The 17,040-nt window shown below is 35.0% G+C and overlaps 1 protein-coding gene across 1 annotated transcript; it reads left to right on the top strand.

Moving 5' to 3' along the window:
• Positions 1 to 1,184: 1,184 nt before the first annotated feature.
• LOC129266629 (uncharacterized) lies at positions 1,185 to 16,287 on the top strand. The gene is made up of 7 exons (XM_064103991.1): positions 1,185 to 1,699; positions 2,525 to 2,608; positions 6,926 to 7,096; positions 7,950 to 8,111; positions 11,313 to 11,391; positions 13,640 to 13,710; positions 15,379 to 16,287. The coding sequence occupies exons 1-7, from the start codon at positions 1,627 to 1,629 to the stop codon at positions 15,645 to 15,647; spliced, it is 909 nt and encodes a 302-aa protein (XP_063960061.1). The 5' UTR covers positions 1,185 to 1,626; the 3' UTR covers positions 15,648 to 16,287.
• Positions 16,288 to 17,040: the final 753 nt, after the last annotated feature.

The raw sequence follows: 17,040 nt of genomic DNA, 5'->3' as shown, positions 1-17,040 counted from the left end.
CACATTAACTATTAAGTTAAGTTATGTTTTGTTATCCATATCCATGTATATTTTCATGTAAATCATTGTAAAAGAAATCAAAGGAGACCACAGAATGATTTAAGAGCTTTGATTAAATCTTTTACTAACTGTAATCCTCAGTTTTACGTATTCCTTATTTGGCGTCAAGCAGCAGTAGATAAATAATAATAAAAAAAGTCACTTCCCACGTGACATATGCACTACAGACCCTAAGCTTAATAGGAATGTATTCCACGTCCTTATTGATAGCAGCATGTCAATTTCAACAGTAATGATATTTTCAAGCAGTCGATGTGAGAAAAATCACAATATCTTGACATTTTTCCATATAAGGATGCTTATTTGCATATTATGGAAATGAGGTAGATTTGTTTTGATTTAAAACATTGAATACAGTTATTTATCATGAATTTTCGGTCAAATAAGATATTTTGGACACTTAATTTGTAATTTTTGGACTATTTTCCTTGATTTTCTAACTTTATTGCTAATTTTCATAATATGCAAATTTCATGAATTTCCACTGTTTGGATTTTTGGGGACTTTTAGTATGTTGTTAAGGGGACCTTCCTGTTGCAATTAGTGGTGGGTCAAACCCTATATTGACTGGACTATGATTTTCTCCATCGTCCTTCCTTTTGCGTTTGCCTCCCCATCCTCATTACAATTTAACAGCAACGGTGTTTCTCTCACCCCCCCCCCCCCCCCAGCACGCTTACCTTCTGGGTTTCCAGGCTTCGCCACCGATTATTTCGTTTTTCGGATTAACGATCCTTCGCAATAACCTTCAGAACAACGAAACTGATTTCGTTTCGGATTAACGAACCTTATTTCCATTTCTGATTAACGAACCTTCGGACCAAGGAACCTTATTTCGTTTTCAGGTTATCGAACCTTCGGAACAACGAATCCTATTTCGTTTTCGGATTATTGAGCCTTCGAAATAACAAATCTTATTTCGTTTTCGGATTATCGGACATTCGGAATAACGAACCTTATTTCGTTTTCGGACTGACGAACCTTCGGAATAACGCTACAAATATTCGGATTAACGAACCCTTTTTCTTTTCGGAATTACGAACCTTCGTAATAACTAATCTTCGGAATAACGAAGTTTAACATAATATTGTGACAGCCGATGTTTACTTCCTCATTCGTACGCAGAACATTCGGGGAATCCCATGACAACATGGATTATGAGCTGGATAATGTTTTCCCCAGTGCATTATGGGTATTTAGGTTCATTTGCAGACAATAATTAAATCGCTTTATTTTACTTGAATAGTCAAAGTATTAATATGCATGCATTTGTTGGCATTGTTTATATCGAACTTGCATAGAGTCCTGAGTCGAATATAGAAGGTCTCACACAATTTATACAGACTAACTTCCGGAAGTGAGTCTGACAGCAAGGTCATGCGTAAAAAAGCTCGGGGATTCCCCATCGCCAACAGGCTGTACTGAACCAAGCACATAACAAATACCATTTCTCTGCAAATGAGTGCGCAACATTTATTCTTTCGGCTGCTCTAACGTTCACACCTTTTTTAGTAATTTTCTGCAAGTGATATATACCCGGGATATATATCAGCCATAAAAGGGGATATGGATGAACAACTTGTGAAGAAATGTTTTATTGGATTGATCGCCGTTTCTTTGTTAGGCTCCGTTATAACGGGTAAGTAAAACCCACACATCATACTCTGGTGTACCTGAAGCTAGCTCTCTCTTAACTGGTGAAAGTTCATTGACGTTGTGTGACCTTTGAACTTAATCATGTGTCCAAACCTGAGGCAAGACGATCAGTGATACTGATTACTTTTATGTTCAAGTTTCATTAACTAGGTCCATATACTGTACGTTCAACGCTATGGTGACATCTCAAAAACTTAATCTTTGTTAAGATTTTAATATTGACGACGCAGCCTTCCCCATCGTCGTATTTACGTCGTAAAAACGGCGCCTACATGTAGTTCCTGCTCTGCTATGCAGTCGAGACAAAAGTAAGTTAACCCTGATGTTAAATTGATTCTAAAAGCAGAACAAAATATTGGGGAAGGTTTGATGAAAAATAACATAAATTTTAGAAAACAATTTATCGTTATTTTCTTTTACTTTATGACGTCACAGACGACCATTTCATCTATTATTTTATGGGACATAAATTCCCCGAATTGTTTTCTTTTTAAAGGTAAAAATATTAAATTCGTGCAGTGGATATATCACTAGTAATATAATTTCACGCCGTCTTTTAAAGGTAAAATTCTTTATCATGTTCCATATTTCGTGGTATAGGGGAGCTGCTCGCATATGACGTCACAGAGACTATTCAGTACGCTTGCATTTGTTGATGGATTTTCATTATTTCACAAATGAAATAATATGGTTTCATTAAAACGGCTTATCGTCTTGATGAACTTCTTCTTTAAGTTACGCTTTCAACTCGGCGTCATTTGCACATACTACATCATAAAATATGTAATAATGATTTGATTTCTTTCAGGAAGTGAAACGGTTTTCAAAGTATTACTATCGGTTCTCGTTCTACTCGCTCCATTTGCTGTCGCTTGGTATATTAACAACACAGGTTTGTAGTATATTTTTCTCATTTTCCAATCCACTAGACCTATCAATATAAAACGCAGTTGCATTTGTAAAATACATGATTATAAGATGTATTAATAATGATATTGATAGTAGTAATGATAATAATAATAACAAAAATGCTAATCATAATAATAATAATGATAATAAAATATAATAATAATGATGGTGATAATAACCATAATAATCGTCATGCGTACAGTTTTATATCACTTGTCTTACAAAGAGATACGATTGATCCAATCAATCATAACTTTATGGAAAACCAACAGTGTCATAACTTTCTACAGGAAATTTGCAAAAATGTCCATTGTAAAGAAAGGAGAACACACCAAATTGTCAAGAAATTGATGAATTTATAAGTATACATCATATCCAGAAGAAAAAATTAAGAAATATGCATTTTATATGTTGATGTTGCTGGCCGTCCATAGTTGCGATTGATCGGATCAATCGCAACTCTTTGTATGACGGGTCCCTGATGATACAAATCGCAACGACTATTACGTTAACAGGATCTGCCGCCTCATCAGCAGCGCTCAGTGCATTCGATTAATTTGAACCTGCTAGGTACCTAGTCAAAGATCCTGGGTCGATTGCAGCATATTTTGGATAATTTTTTTGTTGATAGAAAACACATTTTGATTTGATTGATTTGATAGCATTTATTCCATTCATTGTAAAAACAAAAACAAGGCACATACATGGGGAAATTGCAAATAATACAATGATAAAATCTGGGAAACAGTTGAATAAAAAAAAGAGTGTACATAATCTATAAATGAATAGGGAGGCAACTACAGTGCGTATCAAAAAAAAGTTTACACTTACAAAAAATCCTGTAAAATTATTCATTTGTAATATCCTGAAGATTTTTCCATATTTTAACATTGGTACAGGTCCATTTAAGCAAATGACGATATAACTGTCGAAAAATATTTCCGCTTGATTGAGAACCACTTACTTTTGAAAAGTTAGTGAAAAAATTATTTGCGCAGAACTTTGAAATACTTATGCGAATAAAAGTAGACCTTAATCATGAAAAAACACGTTGAATTTAGCTAATAAAATTGATTTGAAGATATCTTTTACTTTTTTAACTTGTTTCATTGCCCAAAACGCTTCGAAGAGTGCATTGCGCCCCACCCCACTCCCCCTCACACCAAGACCATCGTGGTGGTATTTGCTTTGCACTGAGCTGTGATCCACATGAAAAGGCTTAGGCTTGATTTTCATTTTGTTTATCACTGTCAAGCCTGGGAAAAGTCTGGAAAAGCAAGTATTAAATGAAAAATGAAATGTAAACCCACATTAAATGATAAAAACTTAGTGAAACAAATGCTGGAGATGTCTGATTTAAACTTTTGGTCAGATTCAGTTATGTCCTCAGATCCAGCTGGCACAAAGAAGGTAAAGGTTGTGCTAAATAAGTGTTGAAATTTCAATTTTGGTGGCAAAATTGTTCTAAAATGCTTTAGTGTATACGTTTTATTTCAAATGACTCAAAGTGCAAGGGAAATGTTTTGCAGGGTAAGTTTGATTTCGCCCTTTCCCCTCGACACAGCGTGAAAACGGGCATTTCTGCGCAAGTAGATTTCTGCGAGCCTTACAAAAATGGACAGTGCTCACTCAAGTGTAACATTCTGTCAAAACTTTTACTTTCGTTGGATAGATGAGACCCAAACCCAGGAATATATGTGAAAAAATTACCCACATGTTGTATATTTTTTAATTCCCAGGGCTTTTTCAAAGTGTAAACTTTTTTTTGATACGCACTGTAGAAAGGGAAAGCCTTATTAGCGCTGCCACCTTTAACAAAAAATCTGGAAACTGAATATATATGATATTATAAAATACATATACTGAATACCAGATATAAACATTGAACATAAAAGGGAGAAATACAAATTATAACACAATGACAATATATTTATATCAACGATAATGATCCATGACCCTCGGAGAGTCAGAACCATTAGACTTCTCCGCGCACTATGAACGGCCCTTGGAATTTCCGTGCATTGTAAAACTATCAATATATCAGAGCAGTGGCGTAATCAGTAATTTCGAGCGGGCTAGATATGGCGTATCGCACAAAAATCGATTTAAAAAACGTGCGAATGAAGCAAGGTAGCGAAAATGTCGACATTTTATTACAAAATCCAATTTGTGATAGATTTTGACCTAAAATTCTGAAAATTATATCATATTTCACCCTTCTCTCTTTCCTTTGTCTTCCTTTTTTTTTCCTTTTTTTTCTTGGTCGTGAATTTTCTACTTTTTTTTTGGGGGGGGGGGCAAGAGACCCCCTATCTGTACGCCATTGTAAGAGATAGCATGGGGCCCAATATTGGCCACCGTAATACATTTTGATCGGTTGAGAGAAATATTATGAAACTCCCTTTTGAATTTTAGCCTACATTTTGCTGAATGCCACAGGTTTATTTAGCTGGAAAATGAATAATTGCCAGTCTTTTTTCGCCTAATTATCTGACTTTGACTGATTAAAAAATTCATCTTGCACCAAACGTCGTCGTTATGCCTTCGGCAAGAAATTTATCCATATTGTGCTGCACTCAACCCAGGTGAGGTGAATCGGTACCTGGCAGGAATTTATTCCTAGAAATGCGTGTGCGATGTAATTTTAGTAATTACGACTGCCAAGCTACAGATGTAGTCCGGCAGCCCAGGAGGTTTATTCAACCGAAAGCCGGACAAGCAAATGAGCCCATAGCTGGATGGCATGGACCCTGAAGTTTACAAAAATGCATTGCTGCCGGGTTCTATCCGTGGTCTTCCCTCCGAAATGACGTAACATATGACGTCACTACAAAATGGCCCTATTTCACAATTTCTTAGACATTCTACACATAGCATGAAGTCAAGGGGAAATATCTCAGCCAAACCATGCTTGTTTTGTATGAAAATTTCAAAATATATTGATCTAATAGTGCGCAAGAAATATGAAAAATTTCACGAACAGATATTATTTTTTACATATGCAAATTACGTAATGAAATTTGCATATCATTAATTTGGGAGATTTCTTGCATCAAAAATTGATGAAAATCGATTCAAAAATTTATTTTCTTTTTTAGTGTACTTTACTCTCAAGCATAATATTATTCTCTTCATCTATATCTCTACTTTTATAAAATATATGTCAGTAATTGGAAATGACATTATAGACTGTGATTTCAGCCCCCTTTTCAATATGATGCGCACATAGAAATCGTGCGTTTTTGGCCCATTTTCACCATATAGCTGAGGTGTGCGGACGATATGACTACTTTATTGATGTTTCCTGCATTTTGCATGATATTAAATCTTCCAGACAACATATGTTAATCTCATTTATGTCTCTGCTGATAAATAAATGATTTCATCAAAGATTGATTGCCCGCTGGGCAGTCTGTAGGCTTCGTTTTCAGCCTAGTTTTCAACAATGAACCTATACCATGTATGACTGCATTATTGTAGTCGAGTCGGAAATGGGATTTCCTTTGCACCATCATAATATATTTTTCACTCAACGTTTTTGTATTTGCAAAATTGTGTCCAACGGGGTTCAAAATTGATATCTTTGGCGGCCCTCTTGGACTTTTTCATTTGCTTGTCCGGCTTTCGGTTGAATAAACCTCCTGGGCTGCCGGACTAGTGGGGTAATAATATCCAAGTCCTTTGGAAGCGCATAGAGACATTATTCATAACTGTGATATGCACTATACACGAACTGTATATTATTATATAATTAGTAGTATTATTATTACTATTATGCCACCCCGTATAGTAGTGAGAGCAGAGCGAACAAGGGAATAAGCACAACTGTGTTAATTGTATACAACCTTGTATACACTGAATAATCTGGTTTTTGCTGGGTTCTAAGGGCTCGAATCGAGTAAAATCAAATGTTTATTAAAAATCTAATAATTATGTTCCATAGGAAATGGAGAAGGGCCCACTTGTTATCTATTTTTGAGGGGCCCACATTGTACAAGCATTGCTTTTTAGTGGATCTCTCCATTTCGATCTTAATTTAATTTATATTGAAAAATAGTATACATATTTAAAACCTACAATGTGTTGCCCAAATTGTCTAAGTGGTTTTTTCACAACATATGTATCATTATTTTTTTTGGCAACGGATACAAATATTTATGTTTATATATGGTATACAATTTGTTTTTGTTTGATGGAAGTGAAACAAATAAATTTGAATTTGAATACAATGGAATAATAAAAGTGACAACTGTTCGATTTTTTACATTTTTGTTAAAAATTCATGTTTTACGCTTGCCAGCTGAAATTCGACGACTCCATGAAAAGATCCAAGATTACAGACCTTGTAATTGGACTATCAGAGACGCAGGGTCTAGCTTCGAAAAACCATCCAAGGTTAAACTAGGTGTCTTCGGGGTGCAAGACTCAGGCAAGAGTGCCTTTCTCAACTCTCTTCACTATGCTTACAAAGGTTTGTTTTCACTTCCTCTCGTTAGCTTGATGTAAAATTTTCTACTTTTTAAATCAATTGTGGTTTATTATGTGGTAACTATGGGCCAATTTTAATCTTTTTATGATTGCAATAGCAGGCTCCAAAAACAATCTAAAAAGGGGAAGATGATTGACGATATCCAGAGTTATGTTGCAAATTGAGCTCTTATAATTATGATTCCGTGTTTCCATTCCAGCAGAAATATCCTTTAATGCTAATTTCATCCATTCATTGTGGCTTTAACCTGCCGAAAAGAACACTGCCATACGTGCCATACAGTGTGATCACAGTGTCTTCACATAGTGAATATATCACTCAAACTGTTAAAATGCACATATTCAACAGTGTGAAGATATTTTCACACTGTGGACACCTCGACAGCGTGACTGTACACAGCGTGTTCACATGGTCGACTATATGAATGTATTGATTCACACTGTTGAAATGCTTAAATTTAAGTCTTTTTGTGAAAGTGATTTTGCATTGTTTTCCACACTGTGAACACACTGTGAACACATTGTGGGACACTGTTTATTTCATTGGGGTATGCTTGCTCATTTGTTATATTTTGTGTATTAGTTCAACACGGTGCATGTGCACATTCTTTTGTATTTCTTTATGCGAAGCAACATGAACTCAGTTCTTTCTTGATTTGATTGCAATAAATTCGTTTAGTGCAAAATCTGTAATAAATTACTTATTACTACATCTGTCACACATGCATTTACTGAATGAATCATGCATATTTTCACCAAAAAGCGAAGATCCCTGTATTACTTGGGAGCCATTTTCATTTTTTTTTTTCATTTTTCATTTCCACTTCATTACAAAGGTGTGTGGGAGCAAGTCTACCTCGAGAGCAATACGGAAGGGCAAGGAGGAGAGACTATATTTCGAGACCCTGCTATACTTACCGATCAAGTAACAACTTTCGATACACGTGGACAATCGGATCTGAGTTATTACAAAGTTAAGGATGTAATGACTGAAATCAGTTGAGTATATGGCTTTTTCCCCTTTTTTCTGCTTACAATTGGCAGTGTTAACCCCCACTGGGATATTGATCCCCCCCCCCCCATCAATGATAATCGAAAATGCCTACCATACATTTGCTTGTGATTCCCCCCCCCCCCCTCTCTCTCTCTCATTCAGGTTATACTGTATTGTGTTCGTGTTTTCGTTATAGTCTTGGAAAAGAACAGTTATAATAATGATAGATAATAATAGCATAGTTTATATATCGCTTATTAAGTACAAAGCGCTTTACAGTTCTGAAGCATTAATTACACTTACTTAAGCAAGCAGCTGTGAGTGTATATATGTATATATATATATATATATATATATATATCTATATATATTTATATATATATATATATATATATATATCTATATATATTATATATATATATATATATATATATATATATATATATATATATATATATATATATATATATATATATATATATATATATATAATATGTGTATGTATGTATGTATAAACTCCTCAAAAAAGTTTGGAAATCTTATTTTGATCGATAATCCCTCCTCGGTTTTAGTGAATATCAATGCGTAATTAATATTAATGAATATATCATTTGTTATCTTTAAAATGATGCCCTACATGATATGATTATGATTCACATGGAGGTATAGTGCCTTGAAATGTGGGGCAAGGTCAAAATTCAAAAGTTGCAAAGTGACACAATATTGAAAGTCACTGTTCTTTTTTCCGTTGTGATGAGTGAGTTTATCAGCGGTTTTTTTTTTTACTTTGATCGATAATTCCTCATCGGTTTTAGAAAACATCAATGTGTAATTAACATCAATTAATAGATCATTTAATTTTCTTTAAAATGATACCCTACGTGATATGATTATCGTTCACATGAAGGTGCAGTGCCTTGAAATGTGGTGCAAGATCAAAATTCAAAAGTTGCCAAATGACACAATATTGGAAGTCACTGTTCTTTTTTCCGTGGTGATGAATGAATTTTTTCAGCGGTTTCTTTTAATTGTTTTCATGCACCATAACATCAACATTAACATGGAATCAAACACACGTCTACACAAGCAAACAAACATGCATGAGTATTTCAAACCACGACTCAAACCATGTTATCTCTCAGAACCATCACTACAGAACCATGGTCTTGATTTGGATTGACACTGACAAAAGAATCATGTTCTTTATTGACCCTTTATGACTATTTCTGCTCGTTGTACAGCTTTTCAATTCGGACGTCATCCAACACTTTTGAATCCTGCTATTTTCGTAATGGCATGATCATAACAAGCATGGTATCATTTTAAAGAAAATTAAATGATCTTTTGAATGATATCAAATATGCATTGTGTAACATTGGGAGTTGGGAGTAATTAATGGTCAAACTCAGATTTCCAAACTTTTTTGAGGGTTTTTTATATATATAAGGCTTTTTTAATGACTTCCAAGAATCGTCAAACGCTTCTTGCACCCAGTTATTTTTTTATGATTGAAATAAGTAGGCATACTTTAATTTTTAAAGATTTTTTAACCAGTAATAAGAATTTGATAGACATTATCGGAAGGTAACAATAAAAAAAATATAGATATAATGATAGTATTAATAATATAAATAAGACCAACAAGCTATACAATATGATTATATAATTTTTATTTATTGTTTTACCGAAAATCAGTTGAATAATTGCCCCACCCCCAGAAAATGATTATGGAAACAAAAAAATCACTGAAAATTATCACAAATCCCCTCAATTTCACTTTACAAAATCCAAGCTGGTCGACGGGTTTTGTCGAAAAAGTTTACGCATCCTGTCTGCCCAGCAAAAGAAATTCTGCATACCGCCATGTCTCAGAAACAGATCACTACGTAATTTCGCCAGATTTTAGGAAGACATTGAAAATTATAAATTTTTGGAAAGTTTATTGTATAAGAAATCAGCATAACAATGTTTGCATTTGCACTGAGACATATAAGGCCGCCATCTTGGATTTAACAAAATTGCCAAAGAAATCAGGTAATATATCTGCTTCTAAGTAACCTTGAAAATTACGTTTTGCACTAAACCATTATTTCTGAGATCAGGAAACACTACTGGTATCAAATAAGCAACTTTTCAGAAACAAAATCATTTTAATGACATTATTTGTTTTATGTCTTTTTCTACTTATTGCAAGAATCAAGCACATGTTGCAAATAATGCAATTAAATCTTATCTTTCAGTAAGGGACACGTTAAACCAGGGTGTCGCATATACCTTATGAATGACATAGATTCAAATTTTCAAGAGTCCCAAAAGTCCCTATTTTATAAAACTATATTTAATGGTCAAAAAGTGCTTTAACCCTAAAAAGACTGGGTGGCTGATTCAGCCCCCCTCTCCCCCCCCCCCCCTCGACATTTTTCGCGATAAATCCGCCGCATGAAATTTTTTGACCGCGCCACTCGCTGTCTTATTACTTTCAAGTCTCGCGCAACTTTTGAGACCCAAATTGTGACCTCCAGGTACGCGGTTCTGAAATTACGCAACATTTTGTAAGTGCATGCAAACCCAAAATTACCCAAAAACGTGAATTTGTGTAAAAATCCAATGCAAATAGTGTTTTAGCCAAAATTCATAAATGTATCATTATTTTTCCTTTTACTGCTTAAAATCAATAGAATTTATCATTTTAATGGTCAAAATATAGTCCCCGACAATTTCCAATGAAAAAACAATAAAAAACAAAAAATTGAAAAACAATGAAATACATAAGAAATTTAGAAAACAATAGAATACATAAGAAAATAAATGTGATGTTGAATTTAAAAAAATATATATGAATTTTATCAGATGCCTATCTAGAGTAAGTGAAACAAATTAGCATTTTAGGAGCATTATTTTATTAATTAGAGCAAACTTTTGATTTTACGCATAAATTAGCATAAATTAATGAGCAATGAGATTTTTGCAGAATTTGATATTATAGTTTTGTAGATAATGCCAAAACTTTGTTATGATAATTCCTTATAGAGTAACCTTTCCAAAAATATATCGTTTTCCATTTCTTCAAATATGAACAAAGAGAACCTGGCAATAAGTTATTGTAAACCTGTTTGTCAGTTTTTGAAGTATTTGGAACAGAGCAATTACTGTTGTTCAACCGTTTCATCTTCTTTAACATTTTTAATCGAACTCTTCCAAACAGCTGGAAAGCGAGGAATCGACCCTCGTTTTTGGACGGCTGGAGAAAGGATCGACTGTCCCATCTTTATCCTTAAATACAAGTATGTAACTATGTACATGTACATCTATCCATTCATTCTGTCATTTATTTGTCATGTTTGTTATGTGCATATCTGTTTGGGTATCCACGTGTGTAGATGTGTCCGTTCGTATGATTTTAGGGTGTATTTGTGTGAGTGCTTGCGTTAGGGTAAATGGATGCGTATAGGTGGGGACCAAGGGCAGAATGCCAGAGGGACGCGTCCCCCCTAGCCAAAATAGTAGGGGGAACACAATATCAAATGTCCCCCTACTATTTTTGGTGGAAAGAAATACATCATTCAAAATCGAAATAAAACATGTATTTTGGACGAGATGACGTTACTTTTTGGGTGATTTCTTTTTTTTTTTTTTTTTGCTCATCAAATTTTTCAGCCCCTGGTCCCCCCCATCTTTGGGGAGAGATATCCGCCCACGATGGGGACATTTATGTGTGGGAGGGCGTGTTAGGGTGTATGTGGGGTGTGCGTTAAAAAGAGAGAGGGGGGACAAAATGACGTCATTGGCACTCCAGTCGCTCATTCCGAAATACATGGACTGCTTTTCCAAAGGGTTTTGGAATTTTCTTTTGATGCAGTTGATTGTTATTGTGTTTATTTTTATCAGCCTGACGTACCCCCATTTAATATTGTATAGACTTGCAATGTTTGCGGATTCACTCTTTCTTATAATTATATTCTGAATGATGGGCCTAGATAAATTATATCAAGAAAGAAAATTATTGCGACCATCCTAGAAGATATGAAGTAATTTAAGACAACTATCATTTAGAAATGCATTCGCTCGTTTCATAAAAAAAAATAGAGCGCACAGTTTTATAGGCCCTATGTGAGATGCTCGGGACGATATAGGCATCTAGGTTATTTTCCTTAAGGACGTTCCACAGTTAAAGTGAAATCCATGTCATTTTCACCAAACTTTGCACATAGATACTTTAGAACCTTAATATTCGAAATATGCAAAAATTAACATAGGTCCATGTGCTTGATTTTTTGCTATAGAGCTTCAAAGTTCACCCAAATTGATGTTCTTAAGAATTGCGCATTCAAAAGAATTTGGCATTTTTAGACCTCGCAAGAATACTACAATGAGTTTAAACCTCTATTACTCAGTCAAAATACATGAAAAAGTCTTCAAATTTCGCAAGAGAGTTAATAATTGTATCGTTAGAATAGAGAATCTAATTATTGTGCTATTTGTTTGCAACTTTAAGTCTAACAGCACAGTCAGTTCTTAAAAATGGCGTAAAAGATAACAAAAACCCAATCTCAAAAATGTGACTACAAAAGTACAATAAATGCTGCACTTTATTCAAAATCCATGTCATTTTCACCAAAATTTGCAAAGTTGTAGAGGAAGCTATACTTAAGAGGTACAAACATTAAAAATATGGGTTCATGTGCTTGTTTACGAACTATCACCATTTTTATTAGAGCAAACGTGCTTTTTAAAACACCAAAAATGCGCCAAATGCTTTGTATCCATGTGAAGAAAAATCAAAACCACTCTACCATTTATTCAAACTCGGGGTCATATTCGTGATTCTTGGCAGTACTGCAGAGTAAAGTATTTTGAAATTGTAGAGATATTTTTTTTAATGGTCCATGGAATAATTCCATTTTTTTAGCTACATAAAATAACGCATCGGATCTGCAGTTAGGATGCAGATGATGAGAAAAATCAGCTCATACCCACAGCTAATTAATCACCTGTTCATCCATTGTGACGTCAGCGCGCGGAGTGTTAAATATGCGTAGATCATAATGCGCACAAACATAACTGTGGAACGTCCTTAAGGGATGTTTTTGCAACCGCGAGGCAGACCGCTTCCGTGAACATCGAGAATGTATTGTCAAATGCCTTTCATGACACAATGAATTCTTTGTCGATGGTTGGTGAATCGAGGCATCAGTTTTTTTCTGGACTATGGACAAACGTCATACAGTGTATTTGCATTTTCCCCCGTCAGCTTCGAAGCGTAGAAGAAAGCCGCTGTTCCTTTTCACCAATTTTCGACAAAGGCCTCCCAGCTGTTCATTGTGATTTGTCGGGCATTTTCAGTGCACTTGCTGTGTTCTAAGATTCGTCCTGCGCCGTGGTGCAAATACTCGCTATATGCACAAACGCTTGGGGCAGGCGCATCGTATTAATTGAATATTGTAAATCGCATCGAGTGCGCTGCGTAGCCACACAAATTATCACCATCATCGTTAACATTTTATTTGTATTTATTTGTATTTTATTTCCTAGCTCTGCTACTGGAATACAACATTGTCGTGAATTCATATCGTCACTTGTACCACAAATCAGGCAAGAGTTCGGTAAGTTATCTAATCTATAACATTTAAAAAAAAAGTTATTACCATTACATATTTTTACATTTAACACGTAAAATATAGTGCAGTAGGTTTCACGAATACACCTTGAATCTTTCTTGGGCAAATATTGGTCCTGAAAAGAGCCACACAAACTCGACGTTTCGACAAGTGTTTTCTTGTCGTCTTCAGGTGAATGAGCAAAGTTTGTAAAAGCAGGTGTTATATACTCCGTCAAGTTGATGTGCATGTCGAAACGTGAAGTTTGGGTGGTCCTTTTCAGGACCCACTTTAGCCCAACGAAGATAAATGTACCATGAAACCTACTACACTAGCCTTCTTTGCGATGAAAACCTTCAGAAGTTGCGTAAAATATAATACTACACCAATTGCCACTCTGCTTCTATTATCAGTCATGCCTGTACGTCTTCTAGATTGTTACTCGAAAGACTACACTCTTAATTCCAAGGATTTAAATACATCCAGATCGGCTGTGAAAAGTGACCAGCCGAATATTAGATTTAGCTTTAAACCTTGTAGATTTAAATATAAATCTTAAAGATTTGAAATTAAGGTTTTTGAAATTTGAAAGTTAATCCTAAAGATTTGAAATTAATATAACTTTCGGCTGGTCACTATCCACAGTCAATCTGGATTTATTAAAATCCTTAAAATTTAGAGTGTACTAGTATTAAATACATTTTTATTTATATATTAACATTATCTTTTTTTTACAATCATCATCATACTCATTACTTTCGTTATTATCATCAACGTATTCAACATCACTTTCATTATCCTCATCACGATCTTCATCGTTATCATCATCATCACCGTTTTTAACCATCATCTTCATCACCACCACTATCGTCATCATTACCATCGTCATCAACATCATCATTATCATCATCATCTCAATCATCACCATCATCATTATCATCGTCATCATCATTATCATCATCATCACCACCATCATCATCACCATCATCATCATCATTATCATCATCATCATCATCTCCATCATCGTTATCATAATCATCATCTCCATCATCATTATTATTATCACCATCATCATTATCATCACCATCATCTCCATCATCACCATCATCATTATCATCGTCATCATCATTATCATCATCATCACCATCATCACCACCATCACCATCATCGTCATCATCATCATTATCATCATCATCATCATCATCTCCATCATCGTTATCATAATCGTCATCTCCATCATCATCTCCATCATCATCATCATCTCCATCATCAACATTATCATCATCATCATCACCACCATCATCATTATTATTATTATCACCATCATCGTCATCATTACCATCAACATCATCATCACCATCACCATCGTCATCATTATCATCATCATCACAACCATCATCATTATCATCATCACCAATTTTTACCATCATCTTCATCACCACCATCATCATCATCATTATCATCATCATCACCATCATTATCATCATCATTATCATCATCATCACCATCATCACCATCATCATTATCGTCGTCATCATCATCATTATCATCATCATCTCCATCATCATCATCATCGTCACCATTATCATCATCATCTCCATCATCATCATTATCATCATCATCATTATCATCATCATCATCTCCATCGTCATCATCATCACCATCATCATGCAGGCTCGTATCCGATCATGGTTGTGACCTTCGCTAACAGCATCTTGAACCAGGAAGAGATCGTTGGCGACATCACCACAGCTGGTATGGAGAAGAACAGTCTATTCTTTATTGAGAACTACACAGCTTCGAACCACGAGATGGATTCTAAGAAACACATTGCTCTTCTCAAGATCCTAGAAGCCTGTATCAAGCGAGCCGATGATAACATCACGTTCCATTGTCGAAAAGAGAAGGAGCCACTACCTAAAAGGAAATGTGAGATAATGTAAAGATATTGCACATCAAGCCGGGGTGAATGAATTTTTACATAATTAGTACTTACCAGGGGCCGCAAAAGCGGGGGGCTGGGGGCTTCAGCCCGACCCCCCCCCCCTCCCCATTTTTTTCCAAAACCGTGTCCAAAAACATAAAATAACCATAGGATTGTGTTTTTTGCATGGTCAGCCCCCCCCCCCCCCCACTTTGAAAACCGTTCCGCGGCACCTGCATTGTCAAGGTCACGTACATGTACGTGCACGAGAACGTACGCGACCTTTGTCAAGTTTTGTCTACTTATTTTTATTCATTTTATTTCTGGCAAAAGAAGTACAAGAAATTACAAATGCACGAAAAATTGCAAGACCCATTGACCGATCGTCAGGAATAGACATAAGGGCACTAGTTCCTATTAATGTTTTCCCCTCGCCGGTCGCTAGTTTACAAACATAATTATAAACATGAAGAAATGAATTGAAATACGTAGATTATTATTTTCATCAAAACACATTTAGATTTAAAAAACAAACATTAAAGCAATGGAAGCAAGGAGGAGCATGTGAGAACATGTTAAAGAAATTAGATTCAAGTAAGAGGTTTTTCCAAAAATAAAAGACTTAATCATAGTTATTTTTTTATCTGTTATTACAATGTAAAAAAAAAAGAAAAAAGACATAGAGTTAAGTGGGAATGGGGGGATTCTACAAATTAATCATAAGGATAAATTTGTCATGACTGTATCGTACATTTTGAAAACAAATTCACTGCATTTTGAAAACAAATTCACTGCGTAGTTATACCTGAACAAATACTACAATTATTATCATTATTACTAAAATGAAGCGTCCAAAATTAATGGTATATCAAATTAAACGAAGGAAAATCAGGATGCATTCTCAATAGGAGGGAGACTTAAGGTTTAATTCCGGATAGCTTTGAGGATAGGCCGATAGGGTATATGGAAGTTCCAATAAGGCAAAGATCTTTTGTGTAAGATGGTATCGAATCCCATAGTCTCGATTCATTGGTGTTATTTACAAATTGCGGCCGTTTACACCCCTTCGTATTAAAGTTTCTAATTTACAATTCATTCATTCACTCTAGCATTTCATATTACAATATTGTAGAAGCCTATGGATGCCACCCAGATTTCCAAATTTAATCATCTTGTCATATCTATAACCCTTTAAAAAGATGATCAGATGGCAAAATCGTTTTCTTCGTCGTGTCATCTGATCATAATCTATGATGAATAAACGTCATCTGATAGACGTGGCTAGATCCGAGTTATCGTCTTCTGTTCATTTTTTTTTTCAAACTATATGATTATCTGAACATCTGGATGACACTATTAAGCCTCCATACAATTGGCATACAATCAAGTAGATACATAGTAGGGGAAGGCGG

This window comes from Lytechinus pictus, chromosome 8 (genome assembly GCF_037042905.1).
Source record: "Lytechinus pictus isolate F3 Inbred chromosome 8, Lp3.0, whole genome shotgun sequence".
NCBI lineage: Eukaryota > Metazoa > Echinodermata > Echinoidea > Temnopleuroida > Toxopneustidae > Lytechinus > Lytechinus pictus.
This window is presented reverse-complemented; position numbering and strand designations above follow the sequence as displayed.

Coding starts and splice junctions, on each gene's coding strand:
- LOC129266629 (XM_064103991.1), top strand. CDS start 1,627: ATGGATGAACAACTTGTGAAGAAATGTTTTATTGGATTGATCGCCGTT. Junction 2,609..6,925: donor TTGGTATATTAACAACACAG/GTTTGTAGTATA, acceptor TACGCTTGCCAG/CTGAAATTCGACGACTCCAT. Junction 8,112..11,312: donor GGATGTAATGACTGAAATCA/GTTGAGTATATG, acceptor TCTTCCAAACAG/CTGGAAAGCGAGGAATCGAC.